Here is a 24,865-nt window from a genome sequence, read left to right as displayed (position 1 = left end):
CTGGAGTGCCCAGGTGGCAGTCCCAGCTCTGCTTGATTCTGGTTTCTTGCTCATGCACACCCTGGAAGGTAGCAGGTAACAGCTCAAGTACATGGGTCTATGCCTCTCATCTAAGAGGCCCAGACTGAGTTCCAAATTCTTGACTTTGGCATGGCCCAACCCCAGCTATTGCAGACATTTGGGGAGTGAATCAGTAAATCAATCTTTCTCTCATTATCTCTGTCTCCCTCACACTGTTTATAATTAAACAAAAACACAGAAATAAAAGTGTTATTATATAAATTAAAATCACGGAAAATAAACAAAAGCATTATAGGGGAAGAAAGTGATCATAAAATTCCTGATAAAATTCAGCGTTACATGTGATGTAAAACCTTTTAAAAACACTGCAAAAAAAAAAAAAAAAAAAAAAAAACTGCATCACAAATTTAACTTTTTGGCATGTCACTACCAGGAATTTGACAATCATATATGCAATTGTAGGAATTATCATAAATACAGGCATATTACATAGCATTAGGTACAAAGGACACAAAGAGTAAAAGATTAAAAACACCTGAGTGTTCATTAGTAGAACTGGTTCAATAGTTTTGGAATGTACCATATGACATACAAAACAAAAACTTTTTTAAAAAGCCATAAAGTCATAGTAATTACTTTGGAAAAACTTTACTTCTGCAGTGAATAAATTATGTAACAAATATTTTTCATCTGCTTAAAATATACAACATACACACTCCCCCTACCTTAGATTTCAGATAGCAGCTTTGTAAAACCATCAGTGTCAGGAATTACATCAATTAACATTTCTCCTAATTAATAGCACCAAGTAAAGGCTACATACACAAGAATACAAAGCAGAACTGCAATAAGGGAATATAAACCAACATACCCTTTCCTTTCCACTTAACCTTTGCAACAGACTGGCTAAAATCCACGTGTATTCTTCTGTCATCTATAAGTACATTGTCCATTTTAAAGAACGCTTTCTCACAATCTTCTTCCTGATAGTAATGATAAAAACTCATGCATAAATCTTTATGAAAAAGATTTCTATAAGCTAGAATACAGGAAAAAAAGTATTACTGTTACTAAAATTAATATTTATTTATACATCACATGCTGTTAAATGCTTCATATCTATTATCTCAATTAACCCTGGTAACAATCCTATGCGCTACTATTTATTATTATTTCTATTTTGTCAATGAGAAAAATATTGAGAGTTGTCTAAGTTGCTGAAGGTCACAAAGTTGACAAGAGTCATAGGCAGGATTCTGAATCAGGTCAGTCTGAAGGCAGCAGACATACACACTGACTGCATGATGTGAGTCCACAGTTCTTTTAACTTAGAACCTAAAAATATCCTGAAGAATGAAAGCAGTTTTCATAAATCTGGTATCAAAATCAATTTGGCAGCAATACCTGACCTAATGGGAAGCTATGGCCTCCCCCCACCATGCATGAATATTCACTCATTCATTTCACTGCAGAAATATTTGTGTGACTGATTAGAGAATGCTGAACCAGGAGTATTAAATAGTTTTTAGATATAATGTGTAGATTACATACACATATCAACATACAAAATACTATCTTTTTAAATTCTGAAAAATTCTGGACCCAAGACTAGGTGGAGCAGGTTAAGTCACTGCTCACAATACCAGCATCCCGTATCAGACCAACCGTTTGCATTGAGTTCTGGCTGCTCTGCTTCTGATCCAGATCCCTGCTCATGCTCCTGGGAAAGCAGCAGATAGCCAAAGTACCTGGGCCCGTGTCACCCAAGTGACAGACCCAGATGGAATTCCAGGCTCCTGGCTTCGGTGTGCCCCAGCCCTGGTCATTGCAGCCATTTGAGGAGTGAACCAGTAGATGGAAGATTTCTTTCTTTGTCTCTCCCTTTCTCTTGTCACTCTGCCTTTCAAATAAATAAAATGAATCTCTCCCCCAAAAATTCTGTAAAATTTGAAATCAGGAAGCACAACCATTGTGCATAATGGGTGTGGGCCTGTGACACTAAATTCTTTGCTATGCAAATACCCTTCCAGTGAGAAACTTCATAAATTCCTTTTTGTGAATGTATATGTGTATGTGTATATGTTAATTTTTCTTTAAATTTATTCAAGAGGCAGAGAGAAACCAATAGAAAGCAGGAAAACAAGAGAGAGAGCTCCCATCTCTTGGTTCAATCCCTAAATGTCCCCAAAAGCCAGGACTGAGTTGGACTAAAGCTGGAAACCAGAAACTCAATCCAGGTTTCCCACAAGGTGGCAAGGACCTAACTACTTAAGTCATCACTTGCTGCCCCTCAGAGTCTACAGCTACTATATGCTGGAATCAGGTGCCAGTGTCAAGAATTGAACCCTGACACTCTGATATGGGATACAGGTATTGCTAGGCCAAATGCCTGTTCCTTTAAAAAGATTTTTTTTATTAACATGTAATACTCGCAAATTTTTTACAGGGTATTGTACAATATTTCAACACATACACATACTATAAACTGATCAAACTAGGCAATTAGCCTTTGTATTTACTTATCTACTCTGGATTAGGAACCTACCAGCAACTCTCTTTGGTCGTTTATCCAGTATCTCTTACCTAGCCAGTGAGCTACAGTCACCCCACTGTGCTGTGTGTGAAACACTAGAGCTTGTTACTTCTATCTGGCTGTGTTTTAGTACCCTTCCTCCTACCCTTCTCAGCCTCTAATAATCATCATTTTAAATTCAGATCAACAACTTCTTTAAATTTCCACATGTGCAAGAGAAAACAGTATTTGTCTTTCTCTGGCTTATTTCACTTAACCTCCAGCTCATCCAGTTTGCTGCAAAATCAAGATTTCATTATTTTTATGGCTGAATAATACTCCATTTTATATTTGTATCTATAACCTATACACACCATGTTTTCTTTATCCATTAATCCATCGTCTTTTCCATATCTTGGTTATTGTGAACTGGGCCACAATAAACATGGTGGTGCAAGGATGGCTTTCACATGCTGATTTCATTTTCTTCAGATATATACCAGAATTAGGATGGCTGAGTCATACATATAGGTCTATTAACAATATTTTGAAGACCCAATAGTATCTAAGAGTTCCCTTTTCTCCACATCATTGTCAGCATGTTATTTTTTGTCAATTATTAAAAAAAGGTGCATTTATTTACTTGAAAGGCAGAGTTATAGAGAGAGAGGAAGATACAGAGAGATTTTCCATCCACTGGTTCACTCCCAAAATTGTCACAATGGCCAGAGCTGGGCCAATCTGAAACCAGGAGCCAGAAGCTTCTTCAGGTCTCCCACATGGGTGCAAGAGATCAGGCACTTGGGCCATTTTTCACTGCTTTCCCAGGCACATTAGCAGGGAGTTGGATTGAAAGTGGAGCAATCAGGTCTTAAACTGGCGCCCATATGGGATGCTGGTATCACAGGCGGAGACTATATTGGCTATACCACAGCACTGGTACCTATTTTTTTTGTCACTTTGACAATAGCCATTCTACCTGGAGTTAAGAAATATGCAAAGAGGGGGCAGGTTTGTGGCCTACAAGTTAAAACATCAGTTGTAACACCTGCATCCCATATTGAAATGCCTGGATTTAAGTCTCGGCTCCACTGCTGATTCCAGCTTCCTGCTAATGCTCGCCCTAGGTGGGTCCCTGAAAACCACACAGGAGATCCTGATGGGGTCCTGGCTCCTGCCCTCAGCCCAGCCCCAGCTCATTGCAGGCACCTGGGGTGAGCCAGAAAGAGGAACCTGCTGTCTTCCTGCCTCTCAAATAAATAAATAAAACTAAAAATCATTAAAGAGAAGGAAAAAAAATAAAATCTAAAAATGGGCTAAGGACCTGAACAGACATTTCAAAAGAAGGAAATTGAAATGACTAATATACGAAAAAATGCTCAATATCACTAACATCAGGAAAATGTTATATAAATTCTAAGATATCTCTGTTTCTGAAAACTAAAGTGACACATTCCAGTCTGGTATTGATCGATTTTTCTGAAACTTACTCTTTTCGTCTGCCTACAACTTACTGGACACAAAAAAACAGAGATTAAAAAAAAAGCTAGATATAATCATTTACATATGTGCTAAGAATTAAATGGATTATGTGAATGGAATGGGAGAGGGAGTGGGAGATGGGAGGAGTGCGAGTGGGAGGGAAGTTATGGGAGGGGGAAGCCAATGTAATCCATAAACTGTACTTTGGAAATTTATATTTACTAAATAAAGGTTAAAAAAAAAAAAGAATTAAATGGGTTATAAAGTTCATGAAGATACAAAGATTTATTCATCTTACATCTACATCATTCAGAGTATCATCTGCCATGTGGCACTTTATCAGTGAATGTCTGATAAATCTGTTTACATGGGGTGCACATCATTCCATCACCGTCCCTTTTCCCAAAGAGAAATCTCTCATATCGTTTTTCACAAAGATAGCAGCTTAATGTACTCAACTGATTTATATCCAAACAACAGTTACAGAATCTCTTTGGTGCAGCAATTTGGTGTCACGGTTAAAATACTGCTTGGGATGCCCATATCCTGTATCAGTATCTGGTTTAAGTCCTGGTTCCTCTTCCCTGCTAATGAGCACCCTGGGAGACAGCAGATGATGACTCAATTACCTGGTAATTACCTGGTTCCCTGCCACCCATGTGGGAAACCTAGATTGTACTCCAGGCTCCTGGCTTTGGCCTAGTCCAGTCCCAGCTGTTGTGGAAATTCAGGGAGTGAACCAGCGGATGGAAGATTTCGCTCTGCCTCTCAAATAAAATGAAAATTAAAAAACAAAACAAAACAAAACAAAAAAAAACTTCACTGAGAAATTAATTTGAAAATGTAAAGGGCAAAAATAGCCAAGATAATCTTCAAGAACAACAAAGTTGGCAAATCCATGTTACAAGTATCAGACATTATAAACTTGTAACAATTAACATAATGTAATTATAGCATAAGAAGAGACAAAAAGACCACTGCAACAGTACCACATTTATAAACAGACTTTATATATACATGATGGACACCTGATTTGTAACAAACATGGGACTGCAGAACTGTAGAAAGAAGACAATTTTTTTATTTTTGCTTTTTAAAAGATTTCTTATTTGAAAGGCAGAGTGACAGTGAGATATCTTCCATCCAGGTTTACTCCCTAAATGGCCACGATAGCAGGGCTAGGCCAAGCCAAAGCCAGGAGCCAGAAACTCCATCCAGGTCTACCACATGGGTGGCAGGGATCCAACTACTTTGGCCATCATCAGCTGCCTTCCCAGATGCATTAGAGAGAAGTTGGATCAGAAGTGGAACAGCAAGGACTCAAACTGGCACTCCAGTACAGGATTTGTCACAAGCAGCAGCTAAACTTGTTGTCCACAAGACCTGCCCCAGAGCAACTGCCCCAGACAGTCACTTGGCTATTCAATGTAAGAAAAATGGAATTTAATATACTACACAAAAATCAAATTACAAATCAGAAACATAACCTCACATCAAAGCTTCTACAAATAGCACAGAATATATTCATAAGTTTGGAGATTTTTAAGCAGGCCATAAAAAAGAAGGAAAATACTGATGAGTTGAACTAAATTAAAATGAAAAACTTCTGTTTACCAAAAGCCACCAATAAAAAGGAGAAAAGGTAATCCTCAGAGCAGAAGAAATTTGCATCACATAAAACCAAAGCACAGCTTGCATCCAAACACTAGAAAAAATTCCCACAAGTCAATAAAAAGGAAGCAGACAGGGGTAGGTGCTATGGTACAGTGGGTTTAGCCACCACTGAGGATGCCTGCATCCTATGTCAGAGCCCAGTTCAAGTTCCAGCTGTTCCATGCTTCTGATGCAGCCTCCTGCTAACATGCCTGGGAGGTGGCAAATAATAGCCCAAATACTTGGGCACCTGCCACTCACATGGGAGACCAGATGTTGTTACTGCTCCTGGCTTCAGCCTGGCTTAGCTCTGGCTATTGCAGGCATCTGGGGAGTGAACCAGCAGATGCAAGATCTCTCTGTGTTTCTCTCTTGATCACTTTGCCTTACAAATAAATAAATACACAATTTTTAAATGCGCAAATCTTGAACAGGTACTTCATAAAACAAATGGTAATAAACATATGCAAAAGGATCAGAAATGTAAAATAAAACCCTGGTAAGATACCATTACACACAAAACAGAATGGACAAATTTAAAAGATCAACTCTACCAAGAGTCAGTAAAGATACAGAAAAGGAACTGCCACACACTACTAATGAAAATAAAATCAGTATATCATTTTGGAAAAATGAGTAGAATTATCAAAGTTACACCCATCTTATTTTTTTAAAAAATTTCTTTATTCCTTTGAAAGGCAGAGTGAAAGAGAGAAATTGATCTTCCATCCTTTGGTTCACTCCCCAAATGTCCACAATAGCCAGGGCTGGGCCAGGCAGAAGCCAGGAGCCAGGAATTCCATCTAGGTCTCCCACAGGGGTAGCAGTGACTCAAATACTTGAGCTATCATTTGTTGCTTGCTGGAAGCAGATAGCCAGAACTTGAACCAGCAGCCTGATATGGGATGTGGGCATCCCAAGAAGCAGCTTAACCCTCTGCATCACAGTGACTGCCTCTATACTTATGACTCAGCAATACACTTCTAGATATTCAACAGAAATGTATGCTTATTTATATACACCAAAAGACATGTACAGAAACTGTTTATAGTAGGCACCATTCATAACACAAAAATTTCAAAGGGCTCAAGTGTATACTAACAGCAGAATGTAACTTAAACTGTTTCACATACATACAATGAAATACTATACACTAGTGAAAATTAACTAAAAGTACTGTTAAAAGGTACATACAGTAACATGTACATATCATACAAATAAGGGGCTAGCATTGTAGCGAAACAGAGCTGCCACCTGCAACACCAGTATCCCAAATGGGCACCGGATGAAGTCCTGGCTACTTTACTTCCAATCCAGCTCCCTGCAAATGGCCAGGGAAAAAGCAGCAAAACACAGCTCAAGAACTTGGTCCCCTGCACCCACAATGGGGATCTGGAAGAAGCTCCTGGCTTCAACCAGCCCTGACCATTGTAGCCATCTGGAGAGTGAACCAGTGGATGGAAGATCTCTGTGTCTCCCTCTCTGTAAGTCTTCCTTTCAAACAAATTTTTTTTTAAATCTTTAAAAAAAAATCTTACCAATATAACACTGAGCAAAAGAAGCGAGACATAAAAGAACACACAGTATATTCCATTTGAATCAAGTTTAAGATTAGGCCGGCACCACGGCTCACTAGGCTAATCCTCCGCCTTGCGGCACCAGCACACCGGGTTCTAGTCCCAGTTGGGGCGCCGGATTCTGTCCCAGTTGCCCCTCTTCCAGGCCAGAGTGGCCTGGGAGTGCAGTGGAGGATGGCCCAAGTACTTGGGCCCTGCACCCCATGGGAGACCAGAAGCACCTGGCTCCTACCATCGGATCAGCGCGGTGCGCTGGCCACAGTGCGCCAGCCGCGGCGGCCATTGGAGGGTGAACCAACGGCAAAGGAAGACCTTTCTCTCTGTCTCTCTCATTGTCCACTCTACCTGTCAAAAAAAAAAATTTTTTTTTTTTAAAAGTTTAAGATTAGACAAAACTGGGGTTGGCACTGTGGCATAGTAGGCAAAGCCTGTGCCTATGGCGCCAGCATCCCCTATGGTTGCCGGTTCATGTCCAGCTGCTCCTCTTCTGATCCAGCTCTCTGCTTATAGCCCGGGAAAACAGTGGAAGGTGGCCCAAGTGCTTGCCCTGCACCCACATAGGAGACCAGGAAGAAGCTCCTAGCTGCTGGCTTCGGATCAGCCCAGCTCCAGCCGTTGCAGCAATTGGGGAGTGAACCAGCAGATGGAAGACCTCTCTCTGTCTCTCCCTCTCTGTAACGCTCTCTCTCAAATAAGTAAGAAACAAAAAAATTTTTTTAATTACACAAAATTAACCTATGATATTAGAAAAAGCAGCAATCTGTTCATTTAGGATCTGTACATTTTCCGTATGTATTTTGCTCTTACACTTAGAGGTTGATGTTGTAGAACAGCAGGTCAAGCCGCCAACTCCTATGCTGGCATCCCCGATTAGAGTGCTGGTTCCAGTTCCAGCTACTCTGTTGCCGATCCTGCTCCATGCTAATGTGCCTGGGAAGGCAGTGGATGATGGTGCAAGTACTTGGGACCCTGCCACTCATGTGGAAGACTAGAATGAAATTTCTGGCTCCTGGCTTCATCCAGGCCCAGACCCTGTTAAGGCCATTAGGGAGTGAACCAGCAGATTGAAGATTCTCTCTCTCCCTCCCTCTCGTTCTCTTGCTGTCACTCTGCTTTCAAATAAATAAAAATAAATAAATATTTGCTAAAGATCTCCTTTATGCTGGTACCAATGTACCTTGTGTGGGGAGCAACTGGGAGCAACTCGGACTAGACTAAGTTACTGGAATTAAGACTTATTCTATGCATCTGCTCTCCCACAATATGGCGCTGGGAGAGGAGGAAACAGCTTCTACACAGCTGCCTCCAGTTCAACCAATAAACAGCAGGACCTGCTCCTGATTGGAGGAGAGCAGCGTACTCGGTGTGTGGGTAGCAGAGTTGGGATTGGTGGAAGAGGACTATAAAGGAGGAGAGAGACAACATGCACAAGGAACACCTGAGGAACATCTGAGCAGCCCCCGAGAGAGCCGGCTGGCGGTGTGCCGCTCCCCCGCGGAAGTGGGGAAAGTGGCTAGGGGGAACCCGGTAGCCAACCCAGGAAGAACCAGCAGCAAACCCGGGGAGGGCCGAGCAGACGAAAGAACAGCGCAGGGTCCTGTGTCGTTCCTCCGTGAAGAGGGGGAGCAACACCTTGTAAGTATCATTTCTGGTACATCTGACACAGTTTCTAGGTGTAACTTGTTATATAGTATCTGTATTCCTCAATCCTTCAGTATGTAACTTGCATCCCTAGTACTTAGCATAGTGCCTAAAGCACAGAAGGTATTCAATAAATGCTTTGGAACAACTAAAACTTACCACAACCTGCTACTGCACACATCATTAGTGTTGGGTTTAAAAAAAAAAATAGTATTGCAAAGTAGCTAAACTCAACAGTGTCACATATCTAAATTTGTATCCCAGCTGTGACACTTACTAGGTACATGAGTTTGAATAAGTCATGTTAACCACAATGTGCCTTAGTTTACTAATTTGGAAAAGGAGCATAGTGTGGGGAGCAACCGAGACTAGACTAAATTACTGGAACTGCTAGGACTAATTCTGTGCATCTGATCTCCCACCATATGGCGCTGAGAGGGAATAAACAACTTCCACACAGCTGCCTCACCAATTCGACTAACAAGCTGCAGGAGCTGATCCTGCTCCTGATTGGAGGAGAGCAGCGTGCTCAGAGCGTGGGGAGAGAACGCCAGCAGAGTTGGGATTGGTGGAAAAGGACTATAAAGGAGGAGAGAGAGAACATACAGCAGGAACATCTGAGCAACCCGAGAGAGCCGGCCGGCAGTGTGCCGCTCCTCCGCGGAAGCGGGGGAAGTGGCAGGGGTGCCACCCCTCCACCCCTCCGCGGCGGGGGGGCGGGGGAGCCGGCAGCAAACCCGGGAAGGACCAGGGAAAGAGAACAGCGCAGGGTCCAGTGTCGTTCCTCCGCGAGTCGGGGAGCGACAGCATAATTTCTATGTTACAGTATTATGAGGACTACATGAAGGAAAATTAACTTAATGAACGGGTTCAAGTTTCAAGTAACATAAGCTATCATCATTATTATAGATCCAGAAGGGACCATCTAATCCAATACTCAAGTTTTACCTTTGAGAAGGGAAAGCCTAGAAAGAAAGATTAAATAAACTACCCAATATCACTTAACAGCTGGCCTGTGACATAGCTTGGATGAATCCCTATATCTTAACAAAGTCCACGTCTCCTCCTATTACTAAACTATAGCTCTACATATATCACACAAAAATCCATTAATAGCCTGTGAAGATTGTTATGTGAAACTTAACAAGTACTGAAGACACATTCATGCAGACTGCACCCAAATGTAAAGTAAAATATACATATTAACATAAAGAGATGCTGAATTTTTCGCCTACTTGGATATAATAAAAATTTTTTTGATTGCTCAAAGAAAAGGGCCATCCTAGAAACCAGAAAAAACATTCTATAATTTCTCATTTCAATATCATAACAACAAAATAAATAAAAGTATATTATGACATACCTTTTCAAATTCAATAAAAGCATAACAGAGGGACTCTCCTGTCTTCCAATCCCGGATAACCTCACAACTGAAAGGAAATTTTTGAAAAGTGATTCAAAACAATAAGCATTCACTCTCACCTTTCAAAACTGAAGACCAAAACAAGCTAGTTATTAAAAGGCAAAGCTAGACTCAAAGAACTATATTTCTCAAAATTTCTTCAGTAGGGACTGGCATCGTGGCACCAGCATCCATATGGTGCCGGTTTGAGTTCCAGATGCTCCATTTCTGATCCAGTTCCCTTGCTAATGCACCTGGGAGAGCCAGAAGAAGTTCCTGGCTCTTGGCTTCAGATTGGCCCAGCTCTGGCCATTTGGGGAGTGAACCTGCAGATGGAAGACCTCTCTTTCTGTCTCTCCCTCTCTGTCTATAACTCTGCCTCTCAATTAATAAATCTTTAAAAAAGATTTTTTTAGTAAGTTTATGCTTTGAAATTTTTTATTTTTAGTGTAAACTAAGCTCAAACTTTGTAAGTACAACTGCCACACAGAATCTACCATGTAAAAACCCAGTGGGAGGGTCAATCAGCTGGAGTTCCAAGCCTCTGTTTCACATGTATCACATCTCCCCATGTATCACAGTTTCATTTACAAACATTTAAGAAAGGAAGTCCTACTGGCAGCACTGTGGTGTAGCACGTTAAGCCACCACTTGCAGTGCTGGCATCACGTATGGGCACTGTTCTAGCCTGGCTGCTCCATTTCCAATCCAGCTCCCTCCTAATGCACCTAGGAAAGCAGTGGAGGATGGCCCAAGTGCTTGGGCCACCACACCCACGTGGGAGACCTGGAAGAAGCTCTTGGCTCCTGGCTCCTGGCTTCGGTCTGGTCCAGCCCAGGCCATTGCAGCCATTTGGGGAGTAAATCAACAGATGGAAGACCCCTCTCCTTAGTCTCTCCCTCTCTCTCTCTCTAACTCCTTCAAATAATAAATAAAAGAAATCTTTAGGAAAAAAAAGTCCTAAACCTTTTACATCAATTACAAAATTTCTCACTGATATACCAGCTTTATAGACTTTTACATTAACAATGTAGTAAAAAGAAAAATCATGGAAAATTTAAATACATTTTGACATAGACTGCTAGGAAGAGTTTAACTGAGATAAATATTTTAAATATTAAAAAATATTAAAAAAAGTTATAGAATTATGGAATTAGGCAAACTATTCATTTCCTCTTTTAGGGTGAAAATGTGTTGGGAGTGGGATTAATTAACTTTAATAATTACTTGTAATTATTTAAATTATCCAATTACTTATCATACATTTTTCTTTCCTACCGTCCAGAGACTCAGATAAAAATTTAAGCAGTAAAAAACATTCACCCAGAGTTCACAGACTCACCAAAAACTACCATTAAAAATGATGAACTAATACTTAGTATTTCTAAATTTCTCCTTTACAAATTCTAGAGATTACCTTCTTATTGGCCCAAATCTTGAGAATATTATTTCCAGATCCTCATCTGTGGTCACTGGATTCAATTTACAAACAAAGAGCACATTTTCTGGAGGTTTAATATCTGCATCAGGTAGGTCTCCCACCTAAATTATAAACAGAGGACATAAATCAATTATTTTATTCAGTTACCACTCTAAATATCCTATCCAAGCCGTGATTTCCTTTAAAACATCTAAATTCCATTATAAATTTCAGGCTCAGGTAAGAGGTCTAAATAAGATTCAAAATCTGAAGCTGTTCCTAGTATTAACAATATGAACAGCTAACGTTTACCTAACCAATACTTTGTGTGAACCCTGTGCTTAATTCTTAAAACATCTTGCAATTTCCATTTTAAAGATAAGTGAAATTCAAAAGGTTAAACAAGTAATTTGCCCAAAGAAATACAGTGGGAAGCCTAAGAGCTTAGATTTGAAACCACAACTATTTGGTTTCAAAGCCCCAGTTTTATCCCCCCCCCCCTTTTTTTTTTAAGTATTTGTCATACAACTGTTTTTAAGAAAGAGTTTATGGCCGGCGCCACGGCTCAATAGGCTAATCCTATTGAGAACCTGGCACACTGGGTTCTAGTCCCAGTCGGGGTGCTGGATTCTGTCCCGGCTGCCCCTCTTCCAGGCCAGCTCTCTGCTGTGGCCCGGGAGTGCAGTGGAGGATGGCCCAAGTGCTTGGGCTCTGCACCCACATGGGAGACCAGGAGAAGCACCTGGCTCCTGGCTTCGGATCAGCGCAGTGCGCCGGGCGCGGCGGCCATTGGAGGGTGAACCAATGGCAAAAGGAAGACCTTTCTCTCTGTCTCTCTCTCTCACTGTCCACTCTGCCTGTGAAAGAAAGAAAGAAAGAAAGAAAGAAAGAAAGAAAGAAAGAAAGAGAGAGAGAGAGAGAGAGAGAGAGAGAGAGAGGAAGGAAGGAAGGAAGGAAGGAAGGAAGGAAGGAAGGAAGGAAGGAAGGAAGGGAAAGGGAAAGGGAAAGGGAAAGGGAAAGGGAAAGGGAAAGGGAAAGGGAAAGGGAAAGGGAAAGGGAAAGGGAAAGGGAAGAGTTTATATAAAGTATATCTAAGTGATGAAGCATGAGAATTAAAAACCATCCATGAAGCTATCACCTAGCTTAACTAAAATGTCCCTGATCCCATTACCCCTCTTCTTCCCTATGAAATAATGAACATCCTACTTTTTGGTTTTCCTTTGTGGCCACTCTTCATGTATTAAAGCAACCCTAACCATTATTGTGCCTGGTTTTGCTTTTGAAGTTTTGTTAAATATTATCATATGGAATCTAGCCTTTCACAATTTGCAATGCCTATTTCTTTCTACATTATTGTTCAATAGTGAACAACAACAATTACAATCCTGGGCAGTGTTCTAGCTTTTTGCTCTCACCCTCTCTTTTAGCTTTTTACTACAACCAAGTTGAAGTCAACCTCACACTCAACTACTGCACTGAACCGAGCAATATCACTTTCTACTGAAGTCCGGAGAAGGAGACAGTGAGACAGAGCCACTGAGGACAGTTTCACTGTTGGAAAAGAAAATGATATTTCTCTGTATTTTCTGTTCAATTTTTCTACAAACCTAAAACCACTTCAAAATATATAGTTATGGAAAACAAAACATGAAGAAGGAATCCATATTGGCAATGAATGGAGGAAAAAGCAGTAAGAAAAGAGGGCTCCTCCTTACAGGCTGGTAGGGGTAGGAGAGGTAGAACTGGAAAATCACCACCTGGTACACACCAGAGTCAAGAATAGTTCAGGAAAGAATCATGTATGACTGAGAAACCTGGGTGGGAAGTTTGACAAGGGACAAGATATTTGAAAGCTCTCAAAAGTGTCTTGCCACAGACTGTTTACTGGTTGCTAGGGGAAAAACAGAAACTATGCATGGAGACATCAGGCAGTGGATTACCAAGAAATTAAAAATTTCATTTTCCAAAGAGGGTTAAATGGATATTGTATACCTCCAGATACAGTGGACATATCACTTGTGTACTGTTTCAGTTGTGGGTATATAACCTGAATTTAATCACACTTAAGTTGGAGAATATAAAATACATGATCAGTACTATTCAGAAATATGTCACAAAAAATAGACAGAGTTAAGAAATTTAAAAGGTTGATAATGAATTTTTTTTCCCCTCATCAGTTACCTATTTCTTTTGCCCAGCAGCTCAAAAGATCTTTCTTTTAAGTTTAGTGATTTTCTTAGAATTTTTCTTGGTGGTGTTTTTCTGGGTCAGTATTCTGACAGTGCACGCATTAAATTGTGTATGTTAATTTTTTTTTAATTCCAGTAAAGTTCTCTTGAATCACAGCATTTAATATTTGTTCATTCAAACTAGCGACACTAATACAAATTTTAAAATACACCACAAATCTGAATGCTTTAACGTAAAATGATAAAAATATAATTACATCCACTCATCCAAATATTTACTGATCTACTATAATGAGTATATTTTAGAATGCTCAATTTCCACCCAGGTTTGTTTCACCCTTCGATTACTATTCTACTGCCTTTTCTCAACAGGTTGCGTATAACAATCAACCCTTAATACACATAAAACTGAATCTAATAAACAACCTCAAAAAATGAGATTAATTTAATCCATTGAGGGGCCAGAGCCCGTAGCACAGCAGGTTAAAGCCCAGGCCTGCAGTGCCAGCATCTCATATGGGTGCCAGTTCAAGTCCTGGTTGCTTTACTTCCAATCCAGCTCCCCGCTAATGTGCCTGGATGAAGGAGCATGACCCAAATCCTTGGGCCCCTGCACCCACATGGGAGACCCAAAAGAAGCTGCTGGCTCCTGGCTTTGTATTGGCCCAGCTCCAGCCATTGGGGCCATTTGGAGAGTGAACCAGTGGATGGAAGATCTCTCCCTCCTTGTCTCTACCTCTTTCTATAACTCTTTCAAATAAATAAATCATTTTTTTAAAAAAGATACAGAATGAATCTTTAAAAAAAAAATCAACTGAAATCTTATCTATTTATAAGCTAGGCATCTATTCCGTGTTTTTTAAAAAGGTAGTTGGCATGGGGCTGGCACTGTGGCGCAGTGGGTTAATACCCTGGCCTGAAGCGTCAGCATCCCATATGGGCACCAGTTCAAGACCCCCTGCTCCACTTCCGATTCAGCTCTCTGCCATGGCCTGGGAAAGCAGTAGAAGATGGCCCAAGTCCTTGGGCCCCTGCACCCATGTGAGAAACCCAGAAGAAGCCTCTGGCTCCTGGCTTCGGATCGGCACTGCTCCAGCCATTATAGCCAACTGGGGAGTGAACCATCGGATCGAAGACAACTCTTTCTCTCTCTGCCTCTCCTCTCTCTGTGTAACTCTTTCAAATAAATAAATAAATATTTTTTAAAAATTTAATTTAAAAAAACTCCCTTTTAACTAATTTTTTTATATTGTAAGACTATCAAAGAGCCAGATATAAACTCATAATGACATGTATTAAATATATTGCAGGGGGCTGGCATTGTAGTGTAGTGTGTTAAGCTGCAGCCTGGGGCATAGGTATCTCAAATGAGCACCAGTTCAGGTACCTGCTGCTCCACTTCCAATCCAGATCTCTGCTAATGCACTTAGGAAAGCAGATGATGGCCCAACAACTTGGGCCCCTGCCACTCATGTGGGAGACCCAGAAGGAATTCCAGGCTTCCTGGCTTTGGCCTGGCCCAACCATGTCCACTGCAGCCATTTGGGGAGTGAACCGGAGGATGGAAGATATCTCTGTCTCCCCTTCTCTGTATCTTTAATTCTGCCTTTCAAATAAACAAATACTTAAGAGAAATTTTTAAAAATATAAATAAATAAATACATTGCCGATGTTTTTGAATGAAGATAATGATCCTACCATCTCTAGAAGAATAGCTTGAGTTTTGGCTTCTTTTTCTGCCTTTATTTCTTCTACTTCTTCAGCTGATCTTCCTTTAAAATCATCAATTTCTTCATCTGCTCCTATTCGGCCACTCTGTAAGGCAGACATTATGACACATAAATTTAATTAAAAATCGGAGAAACCTGGAAGACATCATGCTCTATTTTAGTTCCATCAAAAGTGTTACAAAAGCAGCTGAAACAAACCTACAAAACTCTGAAAACAATCTTAAATTAACTGTAATATTCGCCAGACTAAGCTTCAAATCTACTGAAAAATCAAAATGAACATTTAGAAAGAGAAAGATCTGTCACCCAACTCAGTGCTGAATGAGTAGATAAGTGTCTTGGAATGAAGCACTAATCACAACCAAAAAGATAAATTTGGCTTTCAAGAAACCTCATAAGCAGAATTTTTATCTTAAAATACCTGGGGAGAAACCTGCACTGTGCCACAGAAATTCCTGGGTGGTGCCTGGCTCCAGAGCATTCCCAGTTGAGAAGTGCTCTCATAAGATGACTGGAGGCCAGCACTGCAGCGCTGTGGCACAGTAGGGTAACCTCCCACCTGCCACCCTGCAATCCCACATGCGCACCAGTTAGAGTTCTGGCTGCTCCACTTTCCATCCAGATCCCTGCTAATAAGCCTGGGAAGGCAGTGGAAGATGGTCCAAGTCCTTGGCCCCGCACCTGTGTGAGACCTGAAGCAGCTCCTGGCTTCTAGCTTCAGATAGGCCCAGCTCTGGCCAACACAGCCATTTGGGAAATGAACCAGCAGATGGAAGACCTCTCTCTCTAACTATGCCTCTCATGTAAATAAATAAATCCTTTTTTACAAAAAGAATTATTTTATTTGGCTTTGGAGCTATTTTCCTAACTAGACCCAGGTGATAAGAGAAACATTTTTCATGTAATCTTCCAGACTTAAGGCTGTTTTGGTGGAACCGAAACTAAAGAAAGGAAAACATGGTGCTTGTTAGTGTCCCGGTTGTCCTCTTCCAATCCAGCTCTCTGCTATGGCCTGAGAAGACAGTGAAAGATGGCGCAAGTGCTTAGGCCCTTGCACTCATGTGAGAGACCTGGAAGAAGCTCCTGGCTTCAATCTGCCCAGCTCCAGCCTTTGTGGCCACTTGGGAAGAGAACCAGTGGATGGAAGATCTCTGTCTCTCCCTCTCTGTCTGTAACTTTGCCTCTCAAATAAATAAATAAAATCTTTAAAAAAATTTAAAAAAGGAAAAAATAGTGGTGGCAGTGGTGGTGGTGGTGGTGGTGGTAGTGCGTGGGATAGTACAGCAGTTAAGCCACTTGAGATGCCCACATTCCATATCAGAGTGTAAGGTTGGAGTCCTGGCTCCTCACTTCTGATCCAGCTCCTGGTAATTAGCACCCAGGGAGGTGGCAGATGTGGCTCAAGTACTTGGATCCCTGCCACTCACATGGGAGACCTAAATCTATGAAAATCATGAATATACATACACATTCTATCACAAGAAGGCTCTACTTACATCTAATTGTTCCCTTGTGGGTTCTGGTGATCGATCAGGAATTAATAAATCAGGAGGGTCATCAAATGGATCATCTAAAATCACTGTATGATTTATCCTTATAAAACAAATCCAAGTCAAATGTTTCATCTCATTTATTATTTATTTCAGAATCTATATCTTACTTTCATACATTATGACAGAAAACTTAGGTATCTCAAATGCCAAAAAAATCCGTATCACATAAGGCTATGTTAGTAGTCTATAGTATAGTTTCACAATGAATGTAATTGTTTTTCATTATTCAATATCATATTATTCTACATTATTGAGAAATATAAATGTAAAATCTTAGTACTTTTTCCTTATTTCTTAAAATGTATTTAAAAAGACTAAAGTATTAATAATTCTTCCCAACAGAAACAATTACAAATAATTGGCACTAGTGTAAAAATACAAAAAGTTATATTATGAAGATTTGTATCAGCTTGTTATTAAATTCCATTTTGGAATTATCCAGAAACCAGTCAAGGCTTATTAGTTTTATTCATTTCACTCAAGTCAAACATCACAGTATTAAAACACTCTAGTACATTCAAGATACTAACTGTAGCCATACCTGATATCTTGATATGGTACAAAGTCCTTGTCAACAAAGGTCTCATTAATTTTCTTAACTATGTCCATGCCTTCCGTCACCTCGCCAAACACTGTATGAACACCATCAAGGTAATCCAGATTTTCTCCTGTAGTAATAAGAAACTGTACAGAAAAACATGTAATGTAAAATAAAAAATATACAAACTATATATTTCAGTATCTATACGATTTTGGTAACTGAACAGACTGACAAAAAAATACATAAGACTACATTTACACATTACTGGAACTCAGTAAAATGTACAAAGCTTATGTATAAAATATAATAAAATATTAATACATACACAGATGTTTCCCTGATTGTTTAAAATAATTTGACAAACTATGGCTGTTTTTTCACATGCAAACAATGGAAAATAAAAGCACCTACCCTAATGGGGTTGTTGTGAGGATTAAACAAGGCAATGAAAGAAAGGTACTCAATACAATGTTTTAAAATAAGTAAAAATATCAAAAGGAAATGGGCCACAAAGGTGAAGAGTGACAATCAAGGGTGCTGGAATTGTAAGTAACATTTTTTTCTATGTACTTCTCTGTATTTTCTAAATTCCTCACACTGGGCATGGCTCATAATTTTTTAAAAAATATATATTTTATTATAAAAAACAATAATGTAATATTATTCTCCTAACAAATAACTTTGATTGAAATTCTCTCCTTCCTGGATAGTTTAAAGGATAACTATGTGGATTCCTTCAAGTCCTTCATTTCTAGGCAAAGCTCATCCTCTCACGCATCTGCTCACCTGAGATCCATGCTGATCACTGCCATTGTTCACCATGGACACAGTGCCTTTCTTCTTGTGTTTAATTCTTGGCACTTTTTCCGCCTCAAAAAAGCTTGCTTGATCACCGTACAGTTGACTGAAAATGTACATAAGGTTATAAACTATCAGTACTCTCAAATGCAAAAGTATTATTAACAAATAGCTATCAACTACCTCTGTATAGAAATGACACTGTGATTCAAAGCATTCCTCTTTTTTGCTACATTCACAGAACTTGAGAGAAAAAAATCTACACTTGAACCATATTTTAACAGGTGGGTTGTGTGTGTTTGTGTGTATGTGTGTGTGATGGATATTTGGTCTAGGGGTTAAGATGCTGGTTGGGAGGCCTAAGTCACGTATCAAGAATACCTGGGTTTGGCCAGCGCCGCGGCTCAATAGGTTAATCCTCTGCCTGTGGCACTGGCACCCCCGGTTCTAGTCCTGGTTGGGGCGCCGGATTCTGTCCCGGTTGCTCCTCTTCCAGGCCAGCTCTCTGCTGTGGCCCGGGAGTGCAGTGGAGGATGACCCAGATCCTCGGGCCATGCACCCGCATGGGAGACCAGGAGGAAGCACCTGGCTCCTGGCTTCGGATCGGCGCAGCGCGCCAGCTGTAGCAGCCACTTGGCAGGTGATCCAATGGAAAAAGGAAAACCTTCCTCCCTGACTCTCTCTCTCTAACTCTACCTGTCAAAATAATAATAAAATAATAATAATAATAAATACCTGGGCTCAATGCCTAGCTCCAGCTCCTGACTCCAACTTCCTGCTAATGGGTGGCAGAAATAAAGGCTGAAATAACTAGATCCCTGCCATACACACTGAAGACCTGGATTGAGTTCCTGGCTCCTGGATTAAGCCTGGCCCAGCTTCAGTCATTGTGGGTTCTTGGAGAGTAAACCAGAAAATAGGAGCTTGCTCTCGCTCTCTCTGAATAAATTAAAGTTGTAAGAATGTTTATTGAAAAAAGTAAAGAGCAGGAGTTGAGCCTAGCAGCTAAGACCCAGGTTAAGATACCCATACCCTACATCTAATAATCTAAGTTCAACCCCCAGCTGTGGCTCCTGACTCCAGCTTCCTGCTAACACAGAACCTGTGAAGCAGCAGTGGTAACAAGTAACTGGGCTCCTGAATCCATGTGGGAGACCTAGAGAGAATTCTGAGCTCCTGACCTTGGCCAGGCCCAGTCCTGGCAATTGTGGGCATTTTGGGAGTAAACCAGTGCACAGATCTTTCTCCATCTGTCTGTCTCTGAAATAAATGAAAATAAAAATTAAGTATAAATTAAAAGAACTTACCCAAAAATAGACTCTCCTCCACGACCAGTGCCTGTAGGATCACCAGTTTGTATGATAAAATCCCTCTATAAAATAGAGGATTCTTTGTTATTTCAGTTTGCTAAAAAGTTCCAACAACAAAGGACATACATGACTAATATACCCCAACTTACCTGTACATTGTGAATAAGGCAATAATTATAATATTTTATTTTGCACAACTTCAAGAAATTCAAACAGGCTGAAATAAAATAAACAATAAATTATCACCATTCTCCACAAATAAACATTTAAACAAATAAAGGCACAGTGATTATAATTTCTAAATTACTGTTAAAAGAAACAAATGTCCAAAGCCATAAAAAAGGGAGGTATGTCTAGAAAAAGGCTACATATTTTACATTTTCATTTTATTTCCCTTTTCTCAGGATTTTTTGGCTTCTGAACTAACACAGGAAATTGACATTTATCTAGCAAAAATAATCATTTATTGATGGATTAGTTTTGCGAAGAGAAAAGACAATTACAGAAGACACAACGATAGAAAAGGACCTAGTAGAATATATCAAAGTGGGTACAGATTAAACCAAATATTTAGAGACCTTTTTTTACGACTGAAGAACACCTCACAAAAACCCACACACTTATCATGAACAAGCTTTCGCATAGAAATTCACTCATTTTTGCAACAAACACTGACCATCTACCTTCTAAATACTTGGCACTGCCAACACAAACGCCATTTAAACCATGCTCACTGACCTCAACAAGTTCATGGCCAAGCTGTGGAAAGACATGCTAATAAGTCCTTAAGGCACCAAGACACAGAATTAGATACACGTGGCAGTCCCTGCCCTCAAGGAACTTACATTAAAGAGGAGTCCTTACATCACCAAGCAGTTATAATACTGGGCGTATCTAATAATACCATTTGTGCCACTCAAATAGCAAAATGGCAAAAGCTGGTTTTAAAAAAATGCTACAAGTTAAAGAGAGACTTTCTGGCTGAGGAAATTAGAAGACCCAATGGAAGCTTAAAGCAAGAATTGAAACTGATTGTATCAAAACATCACATAACACTCCATAAATACTTTCATATGTCAATTTTTACATGCAATTAAAAAATGATTGGCAGATAAGAAAGTTAGTGTTCCACACTGGGAGACATAAAATTCAAGCCTGAAAGAGAAAATTTATATTGGATAGGTAAGAGGAAGGGGAGGGTCCAAAAGATCAGTCTAAGTTCTGTAATAACCTCGTATCAGAGTAATGGAGAGTGAAAACACAGGGAAAAGGGGGCCGACCTGTTGGAGAATCTTGAATATTAGGTTTCAGTTGTGTTTCTTGCATGCACTTCTGGGCTTTCTGTTAAACAGAGAGTAGTCCTTCTATTAGAAATCAAAATAGAGGCTAGCACTGTGGCACACTGCGTTAAGCTGCCATCTGCAGCACCAGCATCCCATCTGGGCGCCAGTTCGTGTCCTGGGTTCTCCACTTCTGATCTAGCTCCCTGCTAATGTGCCTGAAAAAGCAGCAGAGGATGGCCCAAATGCTTGTGGTCCTGCAGCCACTTGGGAGACCAAATGCTCCTGGCTCCTGGCTTCCGATCAGCGCAGTTGCGGCCATCTGGGGAATGAACCAGTGGATGGAAGACCTCTCTGTCTCTAGCTCTCTCTGTAATTCTTTCAAATAAATAAAATAAATCAGAAAAAAAAAATCAAAGGAAAATTCAAATAATACCAAGGAATGATTGCTAATTTTTTAAGGTATGACAATGATTTGTGTTTCTGGGCTTTTTTTAAGTCCTTACCTTTTTTAAAAAAAATATTCATGGGGCCAGTGCTGTGGCGTAGGAGGTAAAGCTGCCGCCTGCAGTGCCGGCATCCCATATGGGCGCCAGTTCGAGTCCCAGCTGCTCCATTTCCAATCCAGCGCTCTGCTATGGCCTGGGAAAGCAGTAGAAGATGGCCCAAGTCCTTGGGCCCCTGTACCCATGTGGGAAGACCCAGAGGAAGCTCCTGGCTTCTGGCCTCAGATCGGCGCTGCTCCAGCTGTTGCAGCCAATTGGGAGTTAACCAGCAGATGGAAGACCTCTCTCTTTCTCTCTCGTTGCCTCTCCTTCTCTCTGTGTAACTCTTTCAAATAAATAAATCTTTTAAAAAACATTCATTTATTTATGTAAAAGGCAGGCAACAGAGCAAGAGTACAAGACAAAGAGGGAGATCTTTCATCCAGTGGTTCACTTCCCAGATGGCTGAGGCTGGGCCAGGCCAAAGCTGGAGATAAGTACTCCATCCAGGTCTCCTACATGGATGGCAGGGGTCTAAGCACTTGGGCCATCCTCTGCTGCTTTCCCAGGCACACTTGCAGAAAGCTGGATCAGAAAGTAGAGTAGCTGGGACTCAAACTAGCACTCCAATATGGGATGCGGGCATCAGAAGTGGTGGCTTAACCCTCTGCACCACAATACCAGTCCCATGAAATCCTCATCTTTAAAGTAACTACATTAAATAATTTAAATAATAATTCCAGTGAAGGTCGGGGTATTATAAATAAGATGGATATGTGTTGACAACTGTTAAACGAAGCTAGACATAGATGCATGAGGATTTATTGATTGGATTCTCTCTGCTTCTGTTTCACATTTTCTTTATAAAGCAACAAACAAAAAGAAAGGAAAAGAGGTAGGCCTGTAAAAACTTACAATATGTTGATAAGGAGGTACACATATTCGTAAGTAGATGTCCAATCATATACTTACAAATATATATGCAATAAGTGGACTTGGTTTCGTTGTTCCAGGTTTGTTTTTTTGCAGAACCACTGACTGTTTAATTAGGTGGAATAACACTACCTCCCATTTAGCTCCTTACAACTTTAGAGAAAGAGATCCACTCATTTTACTAGGTGCTGCTCTAGATGGAGAATGGGTCAAGGGAGTGTCAAAAGATCTCAAAGGAAAATAAAAACAAAAGATAAAAAATAAAATTCCCCATAACATCCTTTGAACCCTTGGATATAGCCATCCATAAAGCCCAGATTACCTTGTACCCATGAGACAATCAATCACTTATTTGTTTAAGCCAATCGAATAGGGTTTCTACCACTTGCAGAGTCACAACTCACATAACACGCTGATACGCATCAATCAATGTAACAGATCCCTGCGTGTGCCCTCAGAGTGGCAGGCATTGTTCCAGCTACTCCAGATAGAGACAGTTAAGGTACAGTCTCTTCTCTCACGGGAGTTTACATTCTTGAGACAAGACTTGCAAATAAATCAGGATAACAGGTAAATGTCACAATAAAGTACATGCCATGTGATGTACAGAAAAGACTTGAGACCCTTAGGAAACAGCGCTAACTCTGCTTAGGGACGGAGGAAACCGCGCTTGAGCTGAGGTCTGAATCCTGAGTAGGGAGTCTGGGGGAAGGATAACAGAAGACAAGGGCCACTTTCGGAAGCTGGTGGGGTGAGGATGTGGGAGGCACGCGCACAGCAGCAGGATGCACGCCCTGCACAGAGCTGCAGCTGGACTCCTGCTCGATAGACTGCGTGCCAAGGGGGCAGCCCCTGACTGCTGACTACTCTCGTCTTCCGTCTCCCCACCCTGCTGCCTATTATCTTCCCCAAACACGCTTCAACCGTGCTCTGAAACCCGTCAAAGACTCTGGTCATCGGCAGCGCCCACAACAATCAGACTGCCACTGCACGTCCCTTAGCCTTCCTTCCAGCCCTATCGACCTGCCGGCCGTTTCCAGAAAATTCCGAGCAGACGGCTAAGAAACAGCCCACTCCCCGCGCTCTGTGAAAGCGCGCCAGCACGAGTGTCCCACCGGCTGCTCGCTTCGCTTCTGCCCACCCCCGCCCGGGGAAAATTTACTCGCTCTGCCGGTTTCCACGGCAACCTACACAGTCCACCACAACACTTCCAAAGTTAAAATGGGCTCCCGCGTCGGTCTCCCCTAACGGAAAATCAGGAGCCGCCTAGCCCCTGGCAGCCTCTTTCCACACCTGCGGATGTCCACACTCGCCGCGCCCAGCACGTCCCACCTGCTTCACCCAACTCCACCGATGACACCACCGAGCACCATTTGTGGTTGTTCCTCTCACGAGTGAAGAAAGCCACGAAAGCTACGGCACGGCACAGGCAGCCCGCGTCCCACGACCGCACGCAGCCCTCGAGGCCGACCACCCGACCGGCGGCCGACACCACCTACCCGGCCCAAGCCGAATCTCCTCACTAAAACTTTTCTAACCAAAGCCCGCTAACGACATCAGCGCGGTCGCGGGCACCAGCAGCCCCGCCGCTGGAGCCGACTCCTGCCCGGGACTGTGCTGAGAAGGGAAAGCAGGCAAAGCGAGCGCAGCGGGGCGCGGGCCTCACCGCGCGGCCGCTCCTCGGTGTACAGGTCGATGACGACGTCGCCCAGAGTGGTCTCCAGCAGAACCGCCATGGCGCCGGCTCCTCCTCTGCAACCAGCCGACGGGGGCGGTGACAGGCGCAGCCCGTCGCCTTCTGCGCCACGCGTCACTCGCGGCGCGACGCGCGCTTGCGTCACGCCGCGGACGCCACCGCCCCCTTCCGGGCAGCTGCTTCCGGCCTGCCGGCCCCGCCCCGCCCCCGCCCCGCCCCCGCCCCCGGCCCCGCCCCCGACGTGCGGTCCTCTTGGGTCCTGCCTCTTTGCCCGGCTGTTTTTGAAAGTGCTAGTCGGCCAGTGGCGACTTCCCGGGAAGCCTGTTGCTCAGAAGGAAGTCTTCGTAGGGTCGGTGCCCCTTTTCCGCCGCCCAGAGGGATCCACCTTTCGCGTCCACCTGAGGGAAAATGTCACACCTTGAGCTCCAGGGAGGCTGTTTAGCAGGGACTGTGCCTATTACAGGGTCGCGCCTGAGCGAGTGCTGACAAGCGCGCCACACACTGATGAATTTGGGAGTGGGCCCATGCCCCAAAGAACTCTAAACCCCGAGGCTCAAAGCAACAGGGTTTATAAAGGCAAAAACCCAAGGAAGGGAGGGGAATACATGGCTCAAGCTAACCCAAAGCCTATGCAAAACTAAT

General features: G+C 42.0%; 1 protein-coding gene across 1 annotated transcript in view; it reads right to left on the bottom strand.

The window, feature by feature from the left end:
• PPIL4 (peptidylprolyl isomerase like 4) overlaps positions 1-24,368 on the bottom strand; it is a 51,900-nt gene extending 27,532 nt beyond the window's left edge. The window contains exons 1-10 of the mRNA XM_002722436.5: positions 24,194-24,368; positions 19,979-20,046; positions 19,827-19,891; positions 18,508-18,625; positions 17,722-17,864; positions 17,124-17,220; positions 15,596-15,712; positions 11,706-11,830; positions 10,250-10,316; positions 893-1,004 (exon numbers count right to left, since the gene is read on the bottom strand). Coding sequence (XP_002722482.2) covers positions 893-1,004; positions 10,250-10,316; positions 11,706-11,830; positions 15,596-15,712; positions 17,124-17,220; positions 17,722-17,864; positions 18,508-18,625; positions 19,827-19,891; positions 19,979-20,046; positions 24,194-24,263 — 982 coding nt within the window. The 5' untranslated portion in view covers positions 24,264-24,368. The remainder of the gene's footprint in view (positions 1-892; positions 1,005-10,249; positions 10,317-11,705; positions 11,831-15,595; positions 15,713-17,123; positions 17,221-17,721; positions 17,865-18,507; positions 18,626-19,826; positions 19,892-19,978; positions 20,047-24,193) is intronic.
• Positions 24,369-24,865: the final 497 nt, after the last annotated feature.

This window comes from Oryctolagus cuniculus, chromosome 5, assembly GCF_964237555.1.
Source record: "Oryctolagus cuniculus chromosome 5, mOryCun1.1, whole genome shotgun sequence".
NCBI classification, from domain to species: domain Eukaryota; kingdom Metazoa; phylum Chordata; class Mammalia; order Lagomorpha; family Leporidae; genus Oryctolagus; species Oryctolagus cuniculus.
Note: the sequence above shows the minus strand (reverse complement) of the source record. Positions and strands in the feature narration are given on the sequence as shown.